This window comes from Zalophus californianus, chromosome 7, assembly GCF_009762305.2.
Source record: "Zalophus californianus isolate mZalCal1 chromosome 7, mZalCal1.pri.v2, whole genome shotgun sequence".
NCBI classification, from domain to species: Eukaryota; Metazoa; Chordata; class Mammalia; order Carnivora; family Otariidae; genus Zalophus; species Zalophus californianus.
Genome location: NC_045601.1, coordinates 15,905,410 through 15,932,868, shown reverse-complemented (window position 1 = coordinate 15,932,868; position 27,459 = coordinate 15,905,410). Strand labels below are relative to the sequence as shown.

General features: G+C 46.1%; 1 protein-coding gene and 1 pseudogene across 2 annotated transcripts in view; one reads left to right on the top strand and one right to left on the bottom strand.

Annotated features, from left to right (window-relative positions):
• Positions 1-19,797, top strand: part of MTHFD1L (methylenetetrahydrofolate dehydrogenase (NADP+ dependent) 1 like) — a 185,675-nt gene extending 165,878 nt beyond the window's left edge. Inside the window, exons 27-28 of one of the 2 annotated variants that reach the window (XM_027602569.2) lie at positions 12,599-12,719; positions 18,910-19,797. In XM_027602569.2, coding sequence (XP_027458370.2) covers positions 12,599-12,688 — 90 coding nt within the window. In that variant the 3' untranslated portion in view covers positions 12,689-12,719; positions 18,910-19,797. The remainder of the gene's footprint in view (positions 1-12,598; positions 12,720-18,909) is intronic. The other variant, XM_027602570.2, reaches the window with a different exon arrangement.
• Positions 7,002-10,001, bottom strand: LOC113927031 (annotated as a pseudogene).
• Positions 19,798-27,459: the final 7,662 nt, after the last annotated feature.

Here is a 27,459-nt window from a genome sequence, read left to right as displayed (position 1 = left end):
TCTGGGCCACAAATTAAGTGTCAATAAATTTTAAAGGATTCAAATCATACTAAATAGGTTCTCTAACTACAATGGAATTAACTTAGAAATCAACACTGGAAAAAAAAAAATCAACACTGAAAGACATCTGGAAAAACCCCAAATATTTGGAAACTAAATAAGCCACAGAGGGGAGAGAACATTTGCAAATCATCTATCTGATAGGGACTTGTAGCCAGAATATAGAAAGAAGTCTCAAAACCCTATAATGAGAAATGAAACAACTCCTTTAAAACAAATGAATAAAAGATTTGAATGGATACTTCTACCCAGGCAAATATATGGGTAATAAGCACAGGAAAATTAGGGAAATGCACATGAAAGCCCCAGGGAGATACCAGTACATGGCTATCAGAATACCTAGAATTAAAGAGACTGACTGTATAGGGGAAGGAAGGGAAAACTGAATGGGAGGAAATCAGAGAGGGAAATAAACCATAAGAGGCTCTTAACTCTAGGAAACATACTGAGGGTTCCTGTAGGGGAGGTGGGTGTGGGGATGGGCATGTTTGAGGGCACGTGATGTGATGAGCACTGGGTGTTATATGCAACTGATGAATCACTGATCTCTCCATCTGAAACTAATGATGTACTATATGTTGGCTAATTGAATTTAAATTAAAAAAAATTTTAAAAGACTGACCATACCAAATATGCGTGAGGATGTGGAGCAACTGGAACTCTCCTAAGCTGCTGGAAGGAATTCATGACAGCACTACCCTTTAGAAAATAAGTCGATAGTTTATTAAAGTAAAAAAAAAATTAAATTAAATTAAATTAAAAAGTAAAGTTAAATGTACCTACCATATGACCAAAAAAAAAAAAAAATTCCTTTCCTAATTATTTACTCAAAAGAAATGAAACCTATAAAGACCCACATAAAGATCTGTATATAAATGCTTATAGCAGCCTGTTCTGCAAATAGCATACCGTAAACTTTACCCTTGAACGTGTGCAGCTTGTTGTATGCCAAGTTACTAAATAATGCGGTTTTTAAAATAAAGTTGCGGTGGGTCGCCTGGGTGGCTCAGTCAGTTAAAGCATCCAACTCTTGATTCCGGCTCAGGTCATGATCTCTGGGTCGTGGGATCAAGCCCTTCACAGGGCTCTGTGCTGAGCATGGAGCCTGCTTGAGATTCTCTGTCTCCCTCTCCCTCTGCCCCTCACCATCCGCCCCCCATGCACACGTGCACACACACTCTCTCTCTCTCTAATAAAGAGATAATAAAATAAAAATTGCAGTAAGTAGAGAAACAAGAGAAAAGGTGTTTAAAAGAGGAAGATACATGTGTTGATTTTCTATTTTCCATGCTGTGTAACAAATTCCCACAAATTTACCAACTGAAAACAATACACATTTGTTATGTCACGGTTGTCATGGATCAGGAGTCCAGGTACAGATTAGCGAAGTTTTCTCCTTCAGGCTGCAGTAATGGCTTCAGCTGGGACTGTGGTCTCATCTGAGGGTGGCGCTCCTCTCACAGCATTGTTGGCCGATTGGAGCTCCTTGCAGTTGTAGGACTGAAGGCCCAGCTTTTCGATGGCCATCAGCTGGAGGCTACATGCGGTTTTTGTGGCCTTCTCAGCCCGTTCATAACATGCGTGGTACTCACGGAAAGCCAGCAGGCGGGACAGGCAAAGCGCCATCCCCTCACCTCCACCATATTCTCTTGGTTAAGGGCGAGCGACAGGTCACAGCATGAAGAAGCAGTTCCTAGAAGTCACCTGAGGGTGTATCTACCACAAGGTGGGTTCCGCAGATGGAAACAGACAATAGAAAGGACTAGCAGGGAATCCCCAGGATCGTGGCAAAGAGAGACCCCACCACACGGTAGGTTTTGCTGGGCTGCAGGAAAGGCCACAAAGGGCACTGGCAGGCTCATGTCATGCTTGGCCACAGGACGCGGGCCTGGAGTGCCGTCCCAGGGTTCTGGTGCGTGAGTGATGGGCACGCCGCAAGCTGAGCTCATGACCACACGAGACCGTTTCTAACTCTAGGAGAGGCGGGAGCTGCACCAGAATGGCAGTGTGTTCAGAAGACGTGTGGTGGCCTCAGTTCGGGTCATATTTATAAGTCCAGTAAATCCTGACCTCACCGGAGGTAATGATAGGTGTGCCTTTGAGAGAGGGAAAGCGGAGGAGAGGGGAGCGCGAGCGCGAGTGGTAGGATGTCAGAACGAAGTCCTCATCTTCGGTCGGAGAAAGCCAACAGATAATAACTGATGTTGCAAAATCCAGAGGAGCGAACAGGAAAAAGCAAAACTGCGAGTGGGGAGAGGCTTCCGCTATGGAATGGGAAGGCCGTTGGAGGGCCGGCGGGCAGCGGCAGACGGGGAACTGTCCCCTCGTACGGGACGCCTTGAGGAGCCGTGTGACCTTTGAAGCCATGTACGTGATTCACTTTGATAAAAATTAAATTTAAACGAAGAGCATCTGCCATCGTGCTCTGTTAGCCCGTTGCCTTGTTTTGAATGTATTCATTCTCTGTGTGAGAAACAGAATGGGGAGGGCCGTGAATGGTGAATGATGCAGATAAGTGGTCCACAGTGTTCTGTTTCTTCCAGGGCGTTAACCCAGAGGAAGCAGGTCTGGGCAGCTGCTGTGCCCCCAAGTGTTAGAGGCCCCGGGGATCAGGGGTGAAGAGGGAGGGGAGAAATCCAGGAGGGGCGGCTGGCTGTGCCCCCCCCTCCTCCCGGGCAGTGGCTGCACCCACAAAGTCCTGTAATTACCGTCTGGCCCTGCCATGAGAAAAAAGGTTCTGTTTAGAGAAGCCTTGGCGAGTAGTGGAGGTAGGACTCCTTCAGTCCAGGCATCCGGGAAAATGACAGAAGAAAAACATGTTCTGTTGACCTGCAGGAAAGGGTGTTGAGGGAAGGAATTACTCACATAAGGACGGTGTGTCTGCTCGCTTGGGCCACCACCACAAAGTACCACGGACCCGGGGGCTTGAGCAGCAGGGATTATTTCCTCACAGCTCTGGAGGCCAGAAGTCCGAGACCGAGGTGTCTGAAGGGTTGGTTTCTCCTGGGGCCCCTCTCCTTGGCTTCCGGGTAGTCTCATCCTCATAGAGCCTCTCCCTATGTGTGCATGCGTCTCTGGTGGCTCTTCCTTTCACAGGGACGCCAGTCCTATCGGATCGGGGCCCAGCTCTTAGGACCTCATTTACTCAAAGTCCTGGCTCCATCTAGTCCTGTTGGAGTGGAGGGCTTCACCACGTGGTGGGGGGGGTGCATAACTCAGTCCATCGCGTGCCTTACGGAGACCCCGTCTGAGGTCCTGGGCCCTCCCCAGCATCTGGTCTGAACCCCCTTACAAAAAACATTGCAGATCAAAGTAGAACTCTAGTATTTAAAATAGTTAAATTAGGTGGCATGGTAGAGCCTTGGAGGAAGCAGCTCCCCCCGCTCTCCTCCTCTGGGCGGGCTCCCCGGACCACCACTCTGCCTCGGTTCCAAGAGCAGCATAAAGGAGACATTAAAGAAATGGGTACCATTTCCCTCCATCTTGTGTGTTCCTGCTGCAGGAGCTTCTTATCCCTGGGGAGGGGCCGGGCGGGGCGAAGACTAAAGGGAAAGAGTAAATGATGGGGCAGCTCTGTCTCTGTAACAAGCACCTGGGGGAGAAAGAGCAGATCAGCTAAGTAAAAGCAGTTTTCATCCCCCACTCCTGCCTTCCTCCTTCCGGTTCTCCCCTTCCCCTGCCTCTTCTCTCCCCTTTAAGTGGGTAACAGAATAATGATTTAATTGCCATTAGGACCTTGGGATGAAACTCATGCCCAGAACATCTCGGTTGCTGTTCAGATGACGAGCTTCCCAGAAACCAGAATTTGATTACTTAATATTGAGTTTCCAAATGGTGAAGCATTATTCAGTTGGTTTGTTTTGCCAGCGCTGCTGGGGGGTGCTCGCGGCTTGCCACTTGTCCGGCAGCTGGCTGATGACCGAACGTGCCCCTGCCCCCACACACACAGGGGTCTTCGTCTCCTCCCCACTCAGCCCAGGTTAGAGTCACGCCTGCTTTCCGGTCATCATCACGCTTCTAGGGGCTTCTCCTCGGAAAAGATTTGTCCTCAGTAAGAGCAGTCCCTGTTTGCTTGAATACTTTGGGGCTGGACTGTTGTGGGGTTAGCTTCAGATTTGATTATCATAAGTAGGAAGACCAGAAAGCCTGGCTTTTAAAATTGTTTGTAGGGCCAGAAAAGTTAGGGGGGAATCTCACCAGACCACCGAACATTTTTTTCTTAGAAAAGAAATCTATAATTCATCCTAGATCAGAATTGTTTTCGAATCTCCTTTTCCCGTGTCTACCATAAGTAACTTACAACACACTCACTTCAAGACACAGTTACAGTTGTCCATTCTGTAATAAAATGATAGTAGCATCGATTGTGGGTGAGCACTAAACTAGGGTCCTTTCTTTACCTCGTTTGAGTTTTGAAATGACCCTGTAATGTAGATATTTTGATACTCAGACTGTGTTTCCAGGTAAGGAACCAAGGCTCAGTGAAGTAACTTACTCAAGGACACACAAGTCCTACAGGCGTGGAGCCTATCCCACCACAGCTCGGTCTTGAGTGGGTTACTGCCGCCCGCTCCCTCCCCCCCCCCCCCCCCCCCCGCCCCGGACGTCCCCTGAGAGCCTCTGCACAGGTGATTCCTGTCCTCATGGGCCTCAAGGAAGGCCACACAACTGCCTAGAGCCCGTTGCTGCACCTGTGTAAATGTGGCTTTCATGGATCTTTCTGGTAATGAATAAAAACAAAGGCCTGTAAGTGACAGAGAAACCAACTGGTTGGTCCAAGGTTAGCATTGTTTTAGATTTGTCTATTTTAGATTTTGCCGTCCCTCTAAAATTAGTTACCAGAACAAATTCCAAACATAGTTATGAAATAGTTTCCCTGAAATTTTTAAGTAAAAAATTGATGTGGCTCTTCATGTATTTCAGTGGATTGCGGTATTTACATGTTTCAGAGGAGAGTAAATAATCCATGTCTCACAGAGGATCTTTAAAGAGTAGCAAGCCTGTTATTTTTAAGAAAAAAACTCTTGGTGTTATTGTATGTATATCATTTTGGAGACTTTTTTTTAACAGTCATAAGGTATTTACTCACTGCTAACTGCTCTGACTAGATTTTTAAGATGTAATTTGGAAAGATACGACCCCAAGCACAAGCCGTGTAACATGTTCTTAAATAAATGTTATAGTTTAGAAGGAATCCAGGCTAAAGTTGTAAGGTAGCTGAGTTTACATTACAAATCCATGTAAACTTATTTACCTGAATGCTGTAGCTGAGAAGTCAGTAGCTTGATAGGACGGGTCGATGTCCAGCCGCGGGGAGACCTTCCTGTCCCGCTGGGGCTCCAGCACACCTGCTGTCACCTAGGGGCAGTGAACTCAGTGCCGTGACAGAAGGGGCGTAGGGCTCCGTGGTTATGGGTAGGGCCGGGTCTCGGGAGTCACGCTGCATTTGAATTCCAGCTCCATCAGGTCTGGGCTGTGTGATTTGAGGCACATGATTATGCGTTTCCACGTCTTGTTTTCCTTATGTGCAAAGTGGGGATAATAGCAGCAGGGTAACACTAACACCAGCCTTGGAGGGTTGTAGGAAGTACATGGGATACAGTGCACGTTAAGTGCTGATATATATATATAGCACCAGAGGTGTTACCATTGGAGTTGCCAGGGCACCAAGTTATTAAGTGGAAATTGATAAATAAAAGAAAGGAATCCAGAAAAAAAAGAAGACATTCTTACTTGCTTGGGTGTCTTGGGGTATGAGTCTTTGGCCTAGAGCTGCCCGCACAGCAAGAAGCCTGAGGATGAGGCCAACACCCAGAGGACAGCCGAGAGAAACCTGGGGGCTGCAGGACCCAGCCAAGCCTTCAGTGTGCCGCCCCTGAGCTTCCAGGCACAGGGACTGGAAGGACATTGTCTTACTGAACAAGCCAACATGAAGGCATTCCCGATAACCACAGATAAAAGCGGACTAAGGAGTACCATCCCTACAATCAGAACAAATAAAGGAAAAAATTCTGGAGTAGGGGGAGACTTCTCAAAGTCTTTCAACTCCAAACTGTTAGTCCTTTATAAAACATGTGAATTTTTTAGCTGATGCTTGAGGCACTGCAAAAAAGTTGCAAAATTTCTTCATTTCCTTTGTGTATGTCTGGTCAGTCAAACCCTGCGTCACATTTATCTTTGTTTCTCTCTAAAAGGACTCCTGCCATCTCTCCTTTTCCAAAAGGTAGGCCCATGGACCTCACGCATTGAATATGTTAGTGACAACTCTTGACTCACGCACTCTGGCGAGCATTCCTTTGTTTAGGGGGAATTTTACCAGTTACCTCTTTTCAATGTTAATCTCCCTGAAAATCAGATTTCAGAATTGTCCATGTGGAATTATCCGATTTCTCTACAAAATGACAGAAGTATACGTTACAGAGACGCGTGGCTTGAATAGGAAGAGAAACTTACCCAGGAGTTGACACAAGAAATTGTTTACAGGGCTTCCGTCTGGGAAGTGTATAAGGACAGGAGGAGTCTGCCTTTTACTTCTACTGTTTTTTACTTTTATGTTTAAAATATTTTTTTAAGTAGATTTTTTAAAATGGCAAGAAAAGTTAGTTAGGGACTATCTTCCTACCACTAGAAGAAAATGATAATCATCCCTCACAGAAGATGAGAAGAATAACTGTGCTTGCTCATTCTTTCATTCAAGGCCATTGACATAAATCAGAATAATCTCAGCTATGTAATACTGGCACGATATGTGAGCACAATATGGTAATGTTTATAATAATCGAACATGACTTAGATCTTAGAAAGTCATAAGTTAAGAATTTAGTACATAAATTCTTTTTGTATAAAAAAAATTTTTTTAACTAAAAAGTAAGGTGACTTGGTCCAAATAGTCCAGTGGTCTGCTTTATTGGTCTGTCCATCTGAAAGCGGGGACCAGGTCCTGGTCACCTTCATGTCCCCATAGTGAGCCCTCAACAAAGGTTGCTGAGTTGAATGAAACATCACTGCGTCCCTTCACACAGGAACAGGACCTCATCGGCCACCAGGAAAGATAAGTACACTCCAACAGGACACACCCCCATGCTCTCAAGAGTATTGCTAGCCACTAACCAGAGATCACCTTTGGAATGTGGTCACAAGCTGTGCAGGTGAATGTTCCCTAACTGCCCAGGAAAAAAATCCCAGAACATCCCTCTCCACTAAGTCAGGCAAATGGAAATTCCAGTGGTAGCAGCAATATCTGTTTTTATTAGAATGATTTTTCATATCCTTCTCTTTCAGTCATTGGACATCGACGCTTGGCCATTTTTCCTTACACATCATCTTAGAGTAGCTTATTTCACATTCAAAGGGGAAGGGAAGAAACAAAGAAAAAGCCCCATCCTCAAGAAAGTTTTCTTTTTTTTTTCTTCCACTTTCCTGAACTTTATTAAAGAAAAAGCAATGATGGTAAATCCCGAGAACATAGTCAATTTTCTAGGATTCTTCCCTTGAAAATGTGACATTTGATTTCCAAACACATGCCAGAGTGTACATGGTTCCCAGTTGTATTAAGTAGATGAGAACCTGAAATCCTAAAATGTTCATCTTCCAACTTTCCCCAGTCTGTGGTCTGTCTTTGGATCAGCAATAATTGCCTGAACAGCTACTATGGCTTCATGAATTTTTGTCTGTGGCTCTCTGAGCTCTTCTATATGCAGCAATCGCAGAATTTGAGCAGCTTCATTAAGAACTGCATCTCCTGTGTCTAAACCAAGAATATGTTTGTCTAAAGCAACAGGCAAGCCCTCTTTCATTTGATTTGCTTTAGCAACTGCATCCTGGGTCAGGCGCTCCTGGACCAAAATGCGAATTGCCTTAAGCATTACCAGGTAATCATCATGACGCTGAATCTGAAGAAGGTTAGCCAAAGCCATTACACCAGCCTTAAAATCAGGATTATTTACATCCAAGTCGATCAACGGCTCTGCATTTTTAGCTGCATGGTCAGCATTTTTTGTATTACCAGCTACCAAGTCCTTGTATTTTTCAGCATTATCTCCATATTCAAGTCTAACAGCTAAACCAAGAAGCCAGTCAATTGCTTCTTGTCAATCTTGAATCTTGAAAGGACAGTTAACATCTTTGGTACTTTTCAAAGAACTTGGGCCAGTCACTGCTGTGGATGTTTCTTAAATTACCTCTGTCTTCAGTCTTGTAGTGTCTGATTGTCTGGTCCTCAAGCCAAACAATAAAGTTTCTAAATTCTGTTTCATCTTTGCAGTTGAAGCCAGCCAGGTTGTGGTAGTCGAGGGCCATCAGCTTGTGTCGGAACATGGTCCCCGCATCTCGCCCTGGTCCCCCGGGCTTCAGCAGGGAGAGGACAGGCGGGAAGAAAGTATCTTTTTGTTTGTTTCCTAATTCACTAATTATCCTAATTTCCTAATTATCCTCCATTTTTACTCATCTATTTTAAAAAGTATTTTTCTGAGGCCTAATATTGCTAGGCACTGTATTTAAGCTTGATCTTAGCCAAAAGGTTGAGAAACAATGGACACTATAGTTACAACTCAGAAAATACTTTGGCTTAATAAGGAATTTACATTTTTGAGTTATTATTTCATAAGAATCTTTTTATTTAAGTTATATCATAATGGAGTTAACCATTGCAGTCTTTTTCAATTCTTACATTTTTGAAACAAGATGATATATATCAACTGTGCACTACCATCTCTTGGAGGGAGGGGAGAAGTGTGCAGAAGGGAGTCCACCTTGGATCATGAGCTGCAAGAATAAAATAGTTGTGCATAAAAATACTTGTCTCTGAACCAAAATAAAACTGGATGATTTATTCAGTATGAAAAGTAGTAGATTTAAGGAGAAGTCAAAAAATTACACAAACACAACAAAACTACAACGATATGTTGGTTAAGTAGAAATTATGACTCCATCACTTTAAGAAAGAGAAGTTTTAGTAATTTTTCTACTCATGCTGAGAATATTCTTTTACTTACAATGACTACTTTGAAGTATATGAATATTTTCTCTTGAACTAGGTTTAATATATGTTTATATCATAGAACTCATCGTTTCTCCAAAATAAGCTTACCCCGAAATCAGTAAAGATTTGGAAGATTCATTGTAGTTAAAATGGGGGTCATGAAGGGCAAAAGCCCATGTTTTTCAGCCTTTGTGAAAGAATCCATTGATGCAGCGTGACAAATAAGTACAATTTAGTGGCTCCCCCGTTATTTTAAGCAGGTGGCCTTCTTAGAGGACACGCAAATAAAGTCAGCACAGATCACCTCTGACCCCAGGCGTGGGGCCAGAGGTCAACTCCCAAGGGCTGTCCAAAGTCTTTCTTCCCCATAGTGCAGTTCTGACTCTTGTCTGGGGCCACAATCCCTTGATAACAGAGTTTTTTACTGGAGAGAATTTGATGTGAGTGTATTCGGTCTTGCTAACATAATTCCATATTGTGTCTGCTCAGCAGGAGAACTTTTATTTTAGAAGGAGATTTACTGGGGGTTAGCTCTCTGTCCATGGGGCAGGGAGTCCCTTGGCTCTTCAGACTGTGTGCTTTCCCGTCTGCTGTTGCCGGTCCTGACTCTTGGAAGTGACGATTGCACAACTGGAGGGGAACATGAGTCTTCTGATTGAACTTCTTTTCCCCCATTTGAGAGAAATGGGTTGAAAATAGAGGAAACACATTTCACACCTCCCGGCATTTAATATCTTGGCTCCTCTTAGTTCCCAGTTTTGCTCTGAAAGCATCGGAATGACCAAAAGATGCATGCTCCGTTCCGCTGCAGCCAGTAGACCAGCTCCTGGATCAACACGAACCACACTCTCCCTTTGTCAGCCTCTATCCTGCCTCAGCTAAAAAAGTTAATGATGAAGCATTGAATTTTCACGTCGGTAAAACTAGCATAAACAAGCAGGCAGGGGAGTGGTGTTCTCTGCAGTAGAAGCTGCCCCCGTGGCTTTGGTCGGACGGGCCGAGATGCACAGGGTTCTTCCTGGGCCTTCTCACCGGGTGTGGAGGCAGGCCTGCCTCCCACCGAAGTCGGCTCTGGGGCCCATAGCATGGCGGCCTCCAAAGCAGCAAAGTCTGGGTAACGTTCTTCCAACTAAATGTGCCTTCGACCCCCAGAGCTGATTCAAGGGATGGGGCAGCATGGCTGTGGCTGAATGTGGTCAGACATTTCTTCAACTACAAGATGCTGGTTCCTTTTCCCAAATCCACGCCCTCCCCCCCACACACACATACAGACACATTATGAAGGCATCGCCAAATGCCCACGTCAGAATGTAGTCAGGCAGGGAAACTGCTATAAAGCACCTGCTGTGGGTTATACACAGGCAACTGGCAAAAAAAAAAATGGCAGCAGTTGCCACCAATGGCCTTTGTGTTTGGGGTCCCAGGGCCAGAAGAGTAAGCATGGGCTTCTTTCTGGGGTCCCTCGGATATGTGCAGCCACTGTAGTAACCAGAGAAAAATGTCACTGCTCTGCTAGGAACAGTAACTTAACAGGGATAAGTAGCCATCCACATAAGTGAAGTTTGAAAACAGGAAGTCATACCCCCCACCCCCCTGCACAAGCAGGCTATGTGCCGAAACCTTATTTGCAGTTAATTGTTTGGAACGCAGAGCATGTTTTCTCCAAGACATGTTACAAATGGTAGCTATATTCCAGGCAGGCCTCAGAAGCCTTTTTAGTCCATAATATACCTAAAGTACAGTCCTGTGCAATTAGCAAGACAGGACCTAGTTGCGCCTCACAGTGGGAGAGCGTACCCTGTGGCTCCCTCAACCACACTCTCGGGGAGCAGGTGGTTAGTGAGGCCAACGGGTGCATGGATGTCCCCCACCTACGGCTGTCAGGGGTGCAGCGGGCTTTCCGGTCCCTTTCCTCCTCACCGCCTCTACCGGGGGAGCCCCCTTCCCAGTGCGAAAGGAGTCCTCCTCGGCCACATTGTCCAAGCGGCGCGTATCAAGCAGTCACGTGCACACGAATCACGTGGGAATTGCTAAAATTGCAGATTCTGATTCAGCAGGCCTGCGGCGGGTTCTGAGATTTGAGATTTCAAACAGGCTCCCAGTGACATCGATGCTCCTGGTCCACAGACCCGTGTACGAGAAGAGCATCGTGGACAGGGGGCGGGGGCGGGGGCGGGGGGGGGGGGGCGCGCGCACGGCAGAGGGGGAAATGCCAAGTCAGTGCAGAAGCAAGTGAGAGAGCTGAGCTCTGTTGCCAGGTGGGAACACAAGGGCGGACCGTGGAGCTGTAAGTGCTAGCTGTTTCACAGCCTCATCTCACTAGGATGTTCTCCGGCCAGGACAGACGGGAGTTTTGCAAGGCGCGGCACTTAATCCTCGAAGAAGAGCAAAGCTAAGCACAGTCCCAGGTGTCTTTCCTCCAAACAAGTGCATGCAACATTGCTTTATGAGCATCCTTTTTGTGCAAAGTGCAATATTAAAGCATAGTAGGAAATACTAAAATAATCAATAAGGAGTAGATCATCCAGGAGCCTCACAGTCTAGGTCCTAGACTGTGTTTTAGTGTGTGTCACCGGGGGAATCCGCAGTTTTCTCCAGGATACCAAGGGTTTCTGGTGCAAGTGGGCAGAGACGCACTTTGATAAACTGGACACACTGCAGCAAAGCAGCTAGGAGTGGGGGCCTGGTTTTAATCAGTTCTCCCCCACCGACTTGCTGGATGTCCTTGAGCACATGCCTTTGTGCCTGAATGTGCTCTGTGCTATCCAGAAAGTGGGGCTGAAATTAGTACCCACCTCTCAGGGTGGTGGGGGATTTAATTAAGATAATCCGTGTAAAACCCATAACCCACAGAGTGCCCCAGCGGTCGTGGTGGTGGTTAAATGAGTCATTTGAGGTTATAGGCCTGGAGTCCAATTTCCCATTTTGCTACTTATTACCTGTGTGACCTTGGGCAAGTGGTTTAACCTCCGTAAACCTCCGTGTCCTTCCTCATAGCATGGAGATAATAAAAGTACCCACCTCACAGGGTTGTTGGGAGGGTCAAAAAAGGGAAACGTGGCACCACATCTGGTGCATGGTAAGCGGTCAGCAAACATCAGTTACTGTTCTTACGGCGGGCAGAGCAGCTGGTTCCAAACTGTCCTCCGAGAGTTGTAGATTTTACAAAAACGTGTCTTGGGGGTGAGGAAAAGGCTATTGTTCACTTCACCCACCCCCACTGGCCCCTTCAACCAAAGGGGTTCAACTTTTTTAAAACTGTCATCTAGAAAGAAAGGGTTTGAAAATCAGTCTCGGAGCTGTAATGTGCTGTGGGGTCATGGGGGGAGGTAAGTGGTCTCCATTTTCAGGAAGTTGACATTTGCCTTTTCTATTTCATTTCCTAAACAAAGACTGAAATAGCAGATGGTGAATTTAGAGAGCTACAGGTACATGGGACCTAAAGTGACGGGAGGCTGAATTGAATTATGTAGATAATTCTGGTCATTAGATGTACCATGTTCGGAGTGATTGCTTGGCAGCATCTGCTAATAGCTCATGTTCTGTTTTCTCCTCTAGATGAGCACCATGCCGGGACTGCCGACCCGGCCCTGCTTCTATGATATAGATCTTGATACAGAAACAGAGCAAGTTAAAGGCTTGTTCTAAATGAACCCAACTTCCACAGGACCCAATTCAGGTGGGCTACTTGTGATTTCTACTGTTTTTTTTCCTCCCTCCCCCCCCCCAAGCCAAATGTTTTTTAGTTTTATTTTGTTTTGGTTTTCTAATATGTACTACAAAATATGGTCTGATAAGTAATTTCCTGACTTGGTTACTATGAATTCCTACCTAATAAGAGCCTGTGGCTTGGGCCACTCCTAGACGTAGATATACAGTTAGATGGGCTCCTGTCCAGTAAGTCAAATCATGTCCCCTCTGAGTATAGATTTGTTTAAGGCATCTCTTGCCACAAAAAAGGAGCCCTGTGGGGGCGCCTGGGTGGCTCAGTCGGTTAAGCATCTGCCATGGGCTCAGGTCACCATCCCAGAGTCCTGGGATCAAGCCCTGCAGCATCAGGCTCCCTCTCCCTCTGCCCCGCCCCCTCTGCTCATGCTGTCTCTCGCTTTCTCTCTCTCAAATAAATAAATAAAATCCTTAAAAGAAAGAAAGAACCCTTAAACTCATAAGAAGAATATTTCCAGAATTAAAGCTAATAGAGTGTGCCTCTATGTTCACACGTCTACGAGACACACAAGCCCACCCCACCCCGCGGTGGATAGTACTGAACACCGCGTATACCGTGCCTTGGCCTGTACGCACACGCATGCGGTCAAGTTTCATTTACAAATTGGGCACAGTAAGATTAACAACGATAACTGCTGATAAAAGAGAATAATCGTAACATGCCATAACCAAAGTTATACGAATGTGCTCTTTTTCTCTCCGTCTCTCAAAACACCTTATTGTCCTGCACCCGCCCGTCTTCATGTGCTGACGTGAGACGATAAAATGACTATGGCTACATGATGCGGTGACGTGAGGCGGTGACGGAGGCGTCGTGACATAGCTTTAAGCTGCTGTTGACCTTTTGACACTAGGTCAGGAGGATCATCTGCTTCCAGACCACACCGCTTGTGGATAACTAAAACCGTGGAAAGCGAATCCGCAGATGCGGGGGGACTGCTGTGTCTGCAGTCCTTTTAAAAAGCATAACTCTAGCTTCCTACCGCCCCTCTCTCGGCACAGAGTCAGACTCCCGTGACAGAGGAGTTGGGGTGCGTCCCTTCCCTAGGGCTGCCCTAACAGCTTCGCACAACAGGACAGCTCAAAACAACAGAAAAGTCTTGTCCCGCAGTTTTGAAGGCTAGACATCCCGAGTCAAGGTGTCGGCCAAGTCATGCCCCCTCAGAGACTCCTCGTGTCTTCCCCACTTCTGGGAGCTCCCAACAATCCTTGATGTCCCTCAGCTGCAGCCGCATCACTTCAGTCTCTGCCTACCCGGCCACAGCCTCCCCCCCGTGTGTCTCTCTGTCTTCCCGTGGCAATCTCTTCTTGTAAGGACATCAGTCATATGGAGTCAGGGCCCACCTCACTGACCTCATCTTAACTCGATGACATCTACAAAGACCTTATTTCCAAATAAGGTCGCTGTCTTCGGTCCTGGGGGTCAGGACTTCAGCCTCTCTATTTGGGGACAGTTTAACCTGTAACACTCAGCTGCGGCAGAACAGATGCATTCGGCTCTTATACCACTGGAAAGACACATGGATACCACTGGAAAGACACATGGAGACGGGACAGGTCCTCTAACGCAGAGTGCCCAGTGAGTCATAGGAAGGACAGAGCAGCAGAAATGAGACCCCTTGATCACTCAGGGTCCACACAGTTTAAGGGGGGGCTGGGCTCAACTTGGAGCTCCCTTAGGCAGCCCGCAGTGGGGGTCCCTGGTCTTACTCATGTCTCCCCCTCAGTACTGCAGCCACACCTGCTGGCCACTGTCCTCGCTTCCGTTCATGAAGAGAAATGACCAACCTCCTAATCGTGCTGCCTGAAGAACTCCCCATCAGCGGTTGTAAAGGCTTGAAGCGGCTTTTCTCCATCCCATATATCAAACATGTCCTCACCATATTCTCAAAACACATTCCTTTTCCCAAACACCCCAGTGCAGTCTCCCCACTCCTGTTGCTGTTCCTTAGCCCAGCACGCCTCCCTTCTGCCAGTACACCTGCCAGATGAACTTACTTGACCTAAAGAGCCTTTTCTCCAGCTGCCTGAGTGATGGCCCTGAGCCAGGCAGACAGGAGCCTCACTCTTGGGGGTTTCACGACCAGTAGTCAACATGGGGAGATGGCTTTCTCTTTTTTTTTTTTTTTTTTGGTAAGTCTTTGTTACTAAAGCGCAAAAGACCTAGGCTATGATGAGAAAGGTAAGGGACCATACCTCTGTGAAATTACATTAACACAGGTGTGGAACTGTTTGGTTTTGGTGGTGTGTGGGGTTTGGTGTTGGTCACTGAGGGGCATGGGCTATATTTAGCTTTAACCACAACCATGCTTCCTATCTGTGCCAGTTCTGAAAAAGAAAACTCCACAAAATGAACTCAGGGAGACTAACAAAGAAGCCTGTAAACAGGAGCCTTGATAATGGTGTCATTTGGTCTTCTCACATCAGGAACCCATTATGCTATATCGCCATGGGTCACTTTTCCCCAGAACAAGAGTGTATCATCCTTCATCTCTCGTGGATAGTGCTTTTCCAGCCTTGTGGTCCATTTTCATGTGTTCTCCAAGAAGGTGATAAAAACCCAATTTTAGACCTTAATTATTGCAGTTAAGACTCAGGTAATGCCGAGGGACGCGTCCTTCACTTTCCTGTCTCGTGCACTTAAATCCTTAGGTTTGTGTTCCCTCCGGATTTTATTGAAAGGTTGAGCAAGGGTTGGAAGCCAGGATGTTGGCCTGTGGAGATTACCTCGGTGTGCCAGGCCCTGTGCTGAGCACCTTGCATGGGTGGTCACAGCACCCCGTGGAGGCAGGTGCTTCCCCTGGGGTCTCTGAGAGGGCGTAGCTGAGGAGTGACCCTGACCCACAGGACCGTAGAGCTCTTTCCCCTGCTCGGCCCTGCCTCTCCTTCTGTAGCTGGCACGAGTCGCTTTGCCATCCCTGTCCCACGTCGTGCTGGCATCAACCCAGCGAGGTGAGCAGTTTTATTTCAGCGCCATGAAAACTCTGGCCCAGGAAGGCCAGCAGCGTGCTCAAGTCACACAGCTAATAAACACAAATGCCGAGGCTCCACCAGGCCGTGCTTACTCTCTCTCACCCCATCCTTGATGCCCAAACCAAAGGATGCCCTTTGCATCTCAGTCACAGAGTACGTGAACTTTGGCCCATTCTAGAAGATGGTAACCAGTTATTTGAGCAGACCTATAATTTTGGGATCACTGGGTGAGTTTTTTTTTATAACAAAAGATATTTATTTGGGTGTTAAAAGCTATGACTTTGTCCAAGCTCTTTTTCGTCAAAGTATAATAGGGCTACCTCCCACTGAACTCTCTCATCGAACGTCGTTTTCTCTTCCCACTCACTCATCCAAGGCTCCTTTCTCCTTCATGAACTGCCCAATCCCGTTTCTAGGCTTGCTGAGCAGTTGTTCAAAACCCATCACTTGACTCTTGCATGCACAACTGGAAAATGGATCCGGTGTTGCAGGAGAAAACCACTATACAAAGCAAACATTCCTTCTCAGGAACTCCTCAATGTATTTTTTGCTGGTTTTTTTTGTTGTTGTTGTTGGGTTTTTTTTTTTTTTTAAGATTTATTTATATGAGAGAGAGAGCAAGCGAGCACAAGCAGGGGGAGCGGCAGGCAGAGGGAGAAGCAGGCTCGCCACTGAGCAAGGAGCCCGATGCGGGACTCGATCCCAGGACCCGAGGATCATGACCTGAGAGATTAACTGACTGAGCCACTCAGGCACCCCCTGGACTTCTCAATATAATGACCCCACAAAACAGTCTGTTTCCTGTGCCCTCACGCATACAGCAGTCAGGGACCACCTCTACTGACAGCCAAAGGTCTGTGGCTATTAAAAGTACAAAATATAAAAATGTGAACCTTTGGATGACAGTCAACTTAGACAAATTTGGGCATCGGAAGAGGAAATGTCCCATAGTGGTCAGACTCCAGATGGTTCCGTGCACTCGGCTGCAGTGTCCTTTGTGGCACGTGCTGCAGACATCTACCACGTGGGGACTGCACTCCGCTGATGTCTGTTTCTCTCCTTTCCTGCTCAGCTCACTCTCTAGGAAATCGAGTGAGACTTAATATGAACAGGAGACGCCAAGAAGTCACCAGAGTTTGAGTTCTTGCTCCTTTCCAGGGCTCCCCTGTGGTGCTTTCACTATTGTCAGAAAAAGGGCCTGATTCATTCTTTTGGACAGCACCAAACAGAACTAATTAGAATAAGTTGTTTGTCCCAATGGAACGGGCCCTGCCACATTACTCTTCAGTCTTTCGTTCGGATTTTTTCCCTCCCCTTTTGGTATCTCATCCTGAACCTTTATCATACTTCTGAGTCTCAGCAGGTTTCAAGTGGACACAATAAAGTCTGGCAGATTTCCTAAAGAATTCAGATACTCCCTTCATCCCCATGGGCAGTTAGGCTGAGTACAGCATCAGACTGACTCTAGTCCTGCTCTAGATGTTAGTTATTTACCAAAAAAGGTTTTTCTTGAAGCTCATTTCTTCCTTGAACAACTGCCTTTAGAGCAGAAATGTTTGATGATATTTAATAATCATAAATTCATCCTGAGTGTGGTTGCTGCCCAGCACTTCTATGGGCAGGGTTTGTCATCCCCAGTTTATAAACCACAAGGTTTCGGGGCTCCCGAGGGGAGCACCTGGGCTCTGTGCTTTGGGTCTTTTTTTTTTCTTTTTTAATTTAAATTTTAGTTAGTGAACATACAATGCAATATTGGTTCTGGAATAGAATTCAGTGATTCATCACTTACATATAACACTCAGTGCTCATTGAAACTATCTTTCTAAGGAACCGCTCAAAAACTGTTGATCACCATTGTGCTCCAAGAAAAATGTCAGTGAGTGCATCATCCTGAGCCATCATCTTTGGAGTTGGAAGCCCAAGCCACTTAAATAAAAGATGCTGGTGACTAGATCAGCCATCCTGTCTTTACCATCTCATTGACGTCTGTCTAACTAAAATGGAATATTTGGAAGCTTAATAGGTGGGAAGTTCTTATTAACTCTTTTTTGGGGACGCCTGAGTGGCTCAGTCAGTTAGCATCCGACTGGATTTCGGCTCAGGTTATGATCTCAGGGTCCTGAGATCGAGCCCCAAGTTGGGCTTCGCCCTGCGTAAGGAACCTGATTAAGATTCTCCCTCCCTCTGTCCCTGCTCCCGCTCATACACTGTCTCTCTCTCGCTCGCTCGCTCACTTCTCCCCCACCCCCCCAAAAAAAAGAAGAAGAAAAGAAACTTGTCTGGGCACTCTTTGATTACTTATCAGTCCCATACCAAGATAGAATGTTTCATATATTCTGTCTTCATAAAATTCTGAAATTGGTTTTGGTTTTCTGAATAACTGGTAACACTGAACAGCTGATTCCGTTTTAAATTCTCACCGTAGCTATTGCATTTCCAATTCGTAAAATCTATATTCAGACTTTCTGTACTTCTGCCAACACTCTGCCTTTTCTTAAAACATGGAACCACCTACTCTAAGCCCCTTTAAACACAAAACCACTGGATCCTGAGGTCACGTGGCTAATCAGCTGGTCTTCTACCATGTACCTCAAGTTTGGAAGGTCTTTCCAGACTTGCCCTCCTTGGGTTATTTCCAGTCCACGAAGCCCCCCACCCCCACCCCACTTCCTCCGCAGGAGTCACTGAGCCTCAGGTCGAGGAGCAGCACCAGAGCGACTGAAGGAGGCTGGCCACCTCTCTGGGTGGGGGGGTCGGGGGCTACACCAGGCAAACCTCCCTTCCTCACCTCAAAAATACTTCCTTTTTGTTAATGATGATTATGCTTGCAGTACTTGTTTTCTGTTTACTTCCCTGACTTGAGTCAGATGCTAGGGGAGTATTCCGAGTTCCTGGCCCCCTGTCTTCATCCCTGTCTTCTCTTCTGAAGCTAAGCAAGCATCCTTTCTGGCTCCAGACCCCTCCCTCATCTGTGGGAGACCGACTCGCTATATTCCAGCCAAGTGTGAACTCCTGGCCCCACAGATAAGTTCTTGCATGCATAAATTCAGATTAAAGGCCCAGTACCTGCCTTTACATTTCTTCTGCAGTGGTGACCACGTATTTTCTGGAACTGAGGTGTTTGCCTTGTTTGTTCTTTCTAAAATGTAGTTTGATCACTTCTATTTCAGAAAAGATGGCGGGCTCCAGCGGCGTCCGAGACTTTGAGAGAAAACAGCAAACCTTTCAGATCAGTAAGAAGGGTCAGATCTCCTCCCTTCCATTCGCGCCCTAAATGCATTTTTCAGACCTCGCTTTCTGTGCCGACCATAAAAGAGAAACCGAAATCCGAGGCGGCAGGATTCCTAATCTGAAATCCCAAGCGTTCTCACTCAGCAGGATCTTAGAGACTGTAGAGCCCAAATTTAGAATTTTGGAATTTCTGCCTGATCTTCTCAGGGGTTCTGATCGCTGCCTGCGGTGTCTACGCAGACTCGGTCACAGAGCGGTGCAGCATCGGATTTTCCACGTCTCTCGAGTAAAAAGATTCCAAACAGGGACCCCGGCCTCGGCCTCGTCTTGTGAAGAGAATCACTTATCTGCTGTTGAATTTTCTTTCAGTCTCCGGCTTTTTAGAGCCCTATTAACAGTTTAACACCACAGGGTAAGAAGCTATTCTTCAACCCCCGGAAACGTGTTTTTGTCTTCCAGGCTCGGGAAGCAGACTGCTCCTTGCCTTTTTGCTGCTGCTGGCGAAGAAAGTGAACTTGAAATATGCCTCTTACGCAACGTGGGAGAAATGGGGAAATAGGCCAAAGATTTATTCTTTGTTCAAGACTGAATTCTGTGTGCGACCGAGGACAGTGTCCAGTAAAAAGGACCTCCACCGAGTTTGAGAGAAACTAATTTATTTTCCGTTTCTGCAGAGTTTACATTATTTCCCACTGCTTACACTTCAGAAAGTTTATTTTATGGGGATGGAAGGATTAAAAGAGTGTGAACTAAAAGGTAGCATTTTCCACTCTGGAGTTTTCTGTTTTGTCTTTGACCTGCAAATAAACACGTATCTAGAAAACCAACCAGGAAGTTTTCCAGGCCAGATAAAACTCTGCTCTCTAGAGGTAACTGTTCACGCTGGGGTGGTGACCTGACACCAGTCTTCTGGAAAATTGGGAATACAACCAGGGCTTTGGAAACCTAACAAAGAAATCACACACACACTCACACACACACACTCACACACACTCACACACTCGCTCACACTCGCTCACACTCGCACACACACACACTCATACACACTCACACACTCACTCACACACACAGAAATATCTGGCCCGTTGTGAAATCTTCTGACTGCCAGAGAGTTGTAATACCCTGGAAAACAAAGTACATTTTATATCCAGAACTGTTTTCAGTGCCAGTGAAGTTTGCATCACTTACCTAAAAACTAAAAGGCTGATGCTCATTTCTTCCCCCAGCGAACGAATCTCAATGGCCATTAAGCTCTCCAGGCCCATAGGGCAAAGGAAGGCGACTCTTAAAGGTCAGGTGTTTGGCAAATGTTTGTCCATTTGTCCAACCCTTCATTCGTAGGAAAGAATGTTCTATGGCCTGGACCCCCTTCCCGGGAGTTGCTGACCGTTTTTTGTTTCCATGTCTTCCTACAATAACAAAATTGTATAAAAGTTAAGACAAAACCAAGGATTCAGGAGCAAACAAGAAGTGATTGTCCTCGAAGCAGTATAAGTAAAATAGTCACCATAAATATCTTAACATGTCCTGCAGGCACATCCTGCAGGAGACCTTGCCATCGGATCTTTCCTACATCTTCTTGCACTACACCCTTCAGTGACCCTGCTCGGTAGCTGCTCTACCCGTAATGTGTCTTTATGCACAATTTAATTTGTTCCAGAACGTAGCTTAATAACTAGAAAGCTCGGGGCGCCTGGGTGGCTCAGTCGGTTAAGCGTCTGCCTTCGGCTGGAGTCATGATCCCAGGGTCCTGGGATCGAGCCCGGCATCGGACTCCCTGCTCCGCGGGGAAGCCTGCTTCTCCCTCTCCCTCTGCCACTCCCCCTGCTTATACTCTCTTGCTCACTCTCTCTCAAATAAATAAATAAAATCTTAAAAATTAAAAAATAAATTTAAAAAATAACAAGAGAGCCTCCCCACACCAAGCCTGTGTCTCAAGAACGATTTTGCTTGGTGGTTCCGAAGGGGGTGTGTGTGTGGCGCTCCCCGTCCCCGTCCTTTATCGGGGAGTACACCTCTGCAAACATACAACCAACTCGTCAACACTTTGAAGGTCTTAAGAGTCCACAGTAAACTTGTTCTCCATGGGATGCCCTCAGGAAGCAGTCTTGCTCAAAATCATTTTTAAGCAGTCGCCTTCTGTTTTTTGACTTTTCATGATTTTCCTCTGCTATTCAATTTCATTTTTGGTTTTTGAAAGTGTTTTTACAAAACATATTTTTAGAAATCTATATTCCACGGGCTTTAGACCAGAGACTTCTTCCATTATCTCCTTTCACCAGGCAGTTAGCCAATAAATAAACAAACAAATAAATAAATAAAGCATCCCAAACACAGATGTGGGAGAGCTTTTCAAACGCTCACGGTGAACGGCCTGTAACCCAGGTGTTGCTGGGCACCCCAAACTGTTTTCCCCTTGTGTGGCCTCATTTACCTCCCCTAGATGTCCTAAGGCAAGCTCTGATGGATTTGTTTTCTCCCATTCACTAACCTGCTACAATACACTCCTGCCAAATGATAAGAGGCCTCCAGCAGGTTAATCGACGAGCTTATCAACTCAATGGTTTGAGGCCTTCGTAGACTGGAGAAGGTATTATTTTAGGGAAGAGCTCGTTATCTACCATCTCTTCGGAGGCCAAGGCCTATGGAAAAGAAATCATACAACCTTTGACATGGTGGTTTTAAGTGAGAAATCTTCCCAAGAAGTGTAGATCCTGATCTCTCTGCCTCTATAATTGACATGGGAGAAAGCACCAACAGACCCAAAATGGCGGGAGACCCCGGTGAGACCCTGCCACATAGACGAGTGGGGGCTTGCTCCTACCCTGCTCGCAGTCCTGTAGCATCCACCCTGGCAAAGGTTAAGACCCAGACCAAAAGAAGCCTCTGAGAGCTCCCAGGGGAACACACCATGGGGATTAACTGATAACAGGGAGAGATGAATGCAGACTCAGGAAAGTAGCAGCCAGGCCCTTAGCCAAACTATTCTTTACTATTCTTTTTATTCTTCTATTTCTGGGGTTATTTTGTTTGTTTTAACTGGAATGTGCTGACCCTATTAAAACAATATATGAGTATTCTTCACACTAGATATTTAAAAAGAATCCTCAGGTCTGACATTAGCCAGGTGGGTTGGTTGGTTTGTTTATAATTTACACATTCCCATAAATAAGAGTGTATATGAAACTTAGCTTATTTATTCCAGAAAAATCTGCACACACATATTCATCCCTTGCTTTTGTATAAATGTGTATGTACGTGGGGGTACAAGTTAACTCATAATAATAAGTACATTTTTGTAGCATTTGTTACAAACCTATAATACATATCCATTGAAGAAGTTAACTACTGTGGCAGACCAGTTGGTTAGTAAACAGACCTTCATGTGGTTCCTTAAACTCTAATAGACAAACTGACCAGCCCCTCCCCAAAAAGCTCTTCTATAGCTACACTTCAAACAAGTGAGAATACACCAGAATTCAGGAGTGCATGAACTTGAATGGGGGGGGGACTCCATCTTTGTTTTTACTAACCTCTGACTGTAATGTAGCAATTCCCTCAATTACGTATGTCAGCAACAAACCACAGCAGTAAAACAGTACCTGTGTCTGCTACCGAAAGAATCACTGGTATTTTAATATGACATTCCAGTTTCTGCAGAGATTCCGGGTGGCATTGATGCTCATCAGGGCCTCAAAATGATAGCTATTAGACCACCACTACCTCGTCACCTCACATGTAAAGAAAGAGCCACGTATATTGCTATCATCAAATTTGATTACCTTTCAGTATTTTAAAAATCACATTCCACTCTCACATTGGCTTGCTTTAAACTCATACATGGCATTTAAAAACATGATTCCAGGGAGCGGTGTACAGATCTCACCACACTGGGAACGGGATCCGTGGCACAAAAAAGGTTATGATAGAATTCTAGCAGCCTACATCCTGCTTCTTTGGTAGCATTGCACTGCTCTGGGGTGTTGGCATGTCTACATTTGTGCCCCAGGTCACTCCTGAGGGTCCCTGCTCTATCCAGGGCTCCTGCTCTGAATCTTAAGATTCTAGTTCCAGGAGTAGTGCAGGCAGGCAACATAAAAGAAGCCTAACTCGGACGATATGAGAGAAGCTCTGCAAAGTGCAGAGTGCCGTGTCAGTGTAGGAAAAGGAAATCAACTTCCGAGTTCCATGACTGAAGGGCTCGTGTTGAGGTGTTCCCCACTGAATCCCCAACCCCCAGAATGGTGGACGGGAGAGGGTGGTCATTGATCCATAAGTATTTTCTGAGCGCATTCACCCATCCATTCGTTAAGCCTGTGTCAGTCCACTTGAGACTGGCGTCAGAAGTGAGGCAGAGGCAGTCTTGTTGGGGACCCTGCCCTTTAATCTGTGGGGTCCCCACTAACTCCATGTAGTGGGTGTCAGGACTGAATTGAATTGAGTCGTAGGAAACCCAGCCAGGTGGTGTAGGAGACTTGGTGTGAGACCGTACACCAATGGAGGAATTCAAAACAAAAGGTCTCAGTTCATGTCATGAGAAAATATTGAGATACATAAGCGTCAAAAGTTTCAGGGGGAAAAAAAAGTTTCAGAAATGACGGGGCAGATTTCATGGCCTCGATGGATTGCCCTGAGACCCCAGATCACACTTAGAACCACTCTTAAAGGGAGGCCTTCATTTTCAGATTCAGTGAATTGGTCAATTAAGTTTGGTTTGACTTCAAGCCCTTATCCAAAAAGAGATTGGCAACATTTCTGCTAAAGCCCATAAACTTCCCCAGAGCAAGCCAGTGTCTAGAACTCTGGGCGGATACCATTGGTGATTGGAGATGAGACAGAGCTAAATAACCAGTGTCCCCCTACTGGGCAGTTGTTCATGCAATATGAACTACAGATGCATCATGTTCTGAGCATGGATTAAAATAACCATAGATTCAAGAGACTGTCCAACTCATTAAGATTACTGCTGGGCCTTCCTACGGACCACAGTAAGATGTTGGTTCTATGACAGAAGGTGGATGTCACAAACCAAAAAGAACGGAGAAAATACTTGACGAAGTCAGACCACGTCATTGAGCCTTTGGCATGAGACAAAACAGAATGAAATTCTTCCTGTGATCTCAGCCTTACCATTGCAGGAAGTCATCCCAAGTCATCTAATGCTCATTCCTCTCTGCTGTGTAAGCTCTGGGGTAGGCACCCTTCCCAGGTCCAAAGTACGATCTCCTGACCTAGCACTGTTTATAGAGTGCCAGGCTATCGGTGTGTCGTTTCAGCTATAATTTTTCATGAACCAGCACTGACTGGCCACAACTGGTGTATTCAATGTAAGCTAAGTGCATATGAGCTAGTTGAACATAGAAATAAATCCTCCCTGGGCAATTAACAGACTCCCAAGCATTTAGGCTAGTTTCATAGGTGTTTTGTTTTGTTTTGTTTTGTTTTGTTTTGTTTTGTTTTGTTTTTTAACTGATCCCAGGACTATCTGCATTAGAATTACCCGAGATGCTTGTTAAAAATGCAGCTCCCCGTCTCCATTTAGACCTAATAAATTGGATTCTCTGGAATCCTGGGAATCTGTATTTTGAGAAGTTCACTAAATTTTTCTCCTGCATACTAAAGTTTAAAAATTAACACCAAATCCACTTTGTATCACCATTGTGCCTAATGCAGTGTATAACAGGTAGACGGGGCTAAAGAAATACTCATTGAAAGAATGAGTACACATTTATAGCCGTCGATCTCCTGGCCTTTTGTGGCCCTGCCTGTATGTTAGGCATCACCACTCTACCTTCTCAATTCGTGATACCTCTTCAGAACCAAGGAATTAAATGTTTTTTCACACATTTCCACCCTGCCTTATCAGCTCTGTGCTCTCTAGACTCCCAAGGCTCTCAAGTGCAATCCTTATGCCGTCTTGGCAACCACAGACCCTTAGGAAGGCTCAATGGACAATGAAGAAGTGTATGGAGTCAGTCAAATTCTGATCTCCCGTCCCAGAATCTTGTCTAATAGTCCAGGATGGGTTGAGTGCCTTCCCAGGCAAGGCTCACACTGAGCTCAGTATGTTGAAGAGGACAATCGGGCTGAGGGAGGGGAGCTGGTGAAAGGATCCCAGAAGCCACTGGAAGGATCGCGGAGGGACGGGCTATGCTGGTGGGAGCATCTGCAAACCGCTTGGGCTGGCCCTGGAGCAATGGCTTTTCACCCATGTGCCCTACGTGCATATGTACATGCATGCTTTGAGTTCATTTTCATAAAATCACACTGAGTGATTTCATAAAATCACACTGAGTGGGCTCCCCTTCTCTTCAGCACCCTAGGTTTGTATTTTTGTCTCCTGAAATGCTTTGCAAATCAAATCTTGCAGAAACTTTGTCAAACCATATTTCATCGCAGGATTAGTAGGAGACTACGGGCAGGTTTGTTCTGTTTTGGCAGGGCAGAGCCCAGAGGAGAGGGACTGAGTTTGAGGTTGGAGTGTTTATGTAACAAATCAGCTAACTCTACATATTTCTCGTGGTGGGTTAGGGACGCAAACCTTTGCCCAGCACACCACCCTGAATGTCAAATGTTTACTCAGCCCTGTGTGGGTACCTCCATTTATGTGAAAGGACGCTGCTCGTTTAAAGCCAGTTAATATTTTCAATCACACATCGTGTTGCTGACATATCTTACAATAAGGATTTCAAGGACAATTTTTCAAAAACAATCAGACCCCTTAAATTCCTGTGCACACTGATGAGCAGATATATTTAATGCATGTTCATTTGGCAAAGTCCTGCAATTAAGGAATTTTTCTTCTCCAGATAATTCTATGATAATTTTCCTCCAAGTCAGCCCCTCTTGATTACCTCCCCCCTTGACAGAGACAGTGTGTACCAGACAAATAGCTGAACAGACACCCTGAAGGGACTGGAAAGGCTCTCCTGGGTCCAGAACAAGCCAACTATATGAGAAGTGATGCTTTCCAACTTCATCATAGAGTTGAGAGCCAGAAAATATTTCAGGGGCTAGAGGAAAAAATGCTGAATAACTCCCCCATTCCTCCCAAGGCAGTCTATACCTTGGCTTCATTACCAAGTTTGATGTGTGAATTCCCAGACTATCAGACACCCCCACACCCAAAGTGTGAATACAGAAATGCATTCCAGAGGCAAACGTAAATTATTTTAAATTATTCATGCTGCCTCGCTCACCATTAGAACGGAAAATTGACCAACCGTAAATATGTAGAAACAGAAGCGACCGACACAGAAACATCGGCCCCAAACCACAGATGAACAGAAAACATTTGGAGGTGCCGAATAATTAGGGTGAAGGGAAGCCAAGGAAAGTGGGAGGCCCTGGTACTGAAGTGACGAGCAAGCTGGGACTGAAAACTGGAACTAGCCACAGAGACAGGAGGTGACTGAAGAGGAGGGATGGGGTTTGGCAGGAGAAGGAGGGAGCGGGGACGAGCTAGGCTGGCAGGGAAAGACAGAGCTGGGGTGGGTGCTGGTTTCTGACAGATCTGAACTCAGCGAGGCCAAAGTGACAGATGGAGCCGTGGCCAATGTGAAAAAGAAAGTATGCAAGGCAGGAGATGTTTGAGGGCCTCCTGGAACCACGAGACCACGCACATGGACATACCATTTCACCTACAGCCTTCCACCCCAGGACGCCCCGCTCCTCTGCCCAGTGAACTAGGAGGGCAAATGCTCCTGCAGCTGGCGGCAAGCTGGGAGCAAGAATATGCTAACTGGTAAGTAGTTTGGGATTCCCCCGTTTTAAAAAAATTTAGAGGGTTCAAAGCAGCTGGTTAGAACACACAGGTTTGAGGAGGAAAAGACTGTGATGGCGTCCCCCCAAAACAGCCCCGTTCACCACTGCGGTGGGTTCCCATTTAAATACAGGAAAGTCATCGACAATAAGAAACTCCATCCAACTCCATCCAAACCTAATGAGATTGGCATGCAAACTGAGAATTCGAGCCCAAAATTAGCTGGCGACGTTGAGAGTTGCTAAGGAAAAATCAAGCATGAAGAGTTCAGTTCTTAGCAGATTTTGAAGTGGGAACAGGAATGTGAGCAGATGTCCCTCATCCATGCAGGCACCCAACGGTGGCTGGTAGCTCTCGGACTGAGCCAGTCAACAGCCCGGGGACTAAAGTAGAGCAGCCCCTGCTCCCCACCCCCATGCCAGGGAGGGGCAGGAACCGTCTACAAGAAGGCTCAAGGCAACCCAAACGGCTGGAGCAGGGAATCTGTGAGTAAAGGCAGGGGTCTATTTATTTAACTGCCAGAGAGATTGTCTCCAACATGTGGAAGAAGACAGTAACGAACCTGGAGCTTGTGCCCTGTCTTACAAGGCCAACAAGCTCTCCCGACCAGGACTTCAATATCAGTGTGACCCAAGTGGGCAAATGTCCTGGGAGGCAAACCCTTCTTCCTACCGTGTGAACCAGGCCCCCGCACAGAGGATGCAAAGAGGCATTGTTTGTACACACC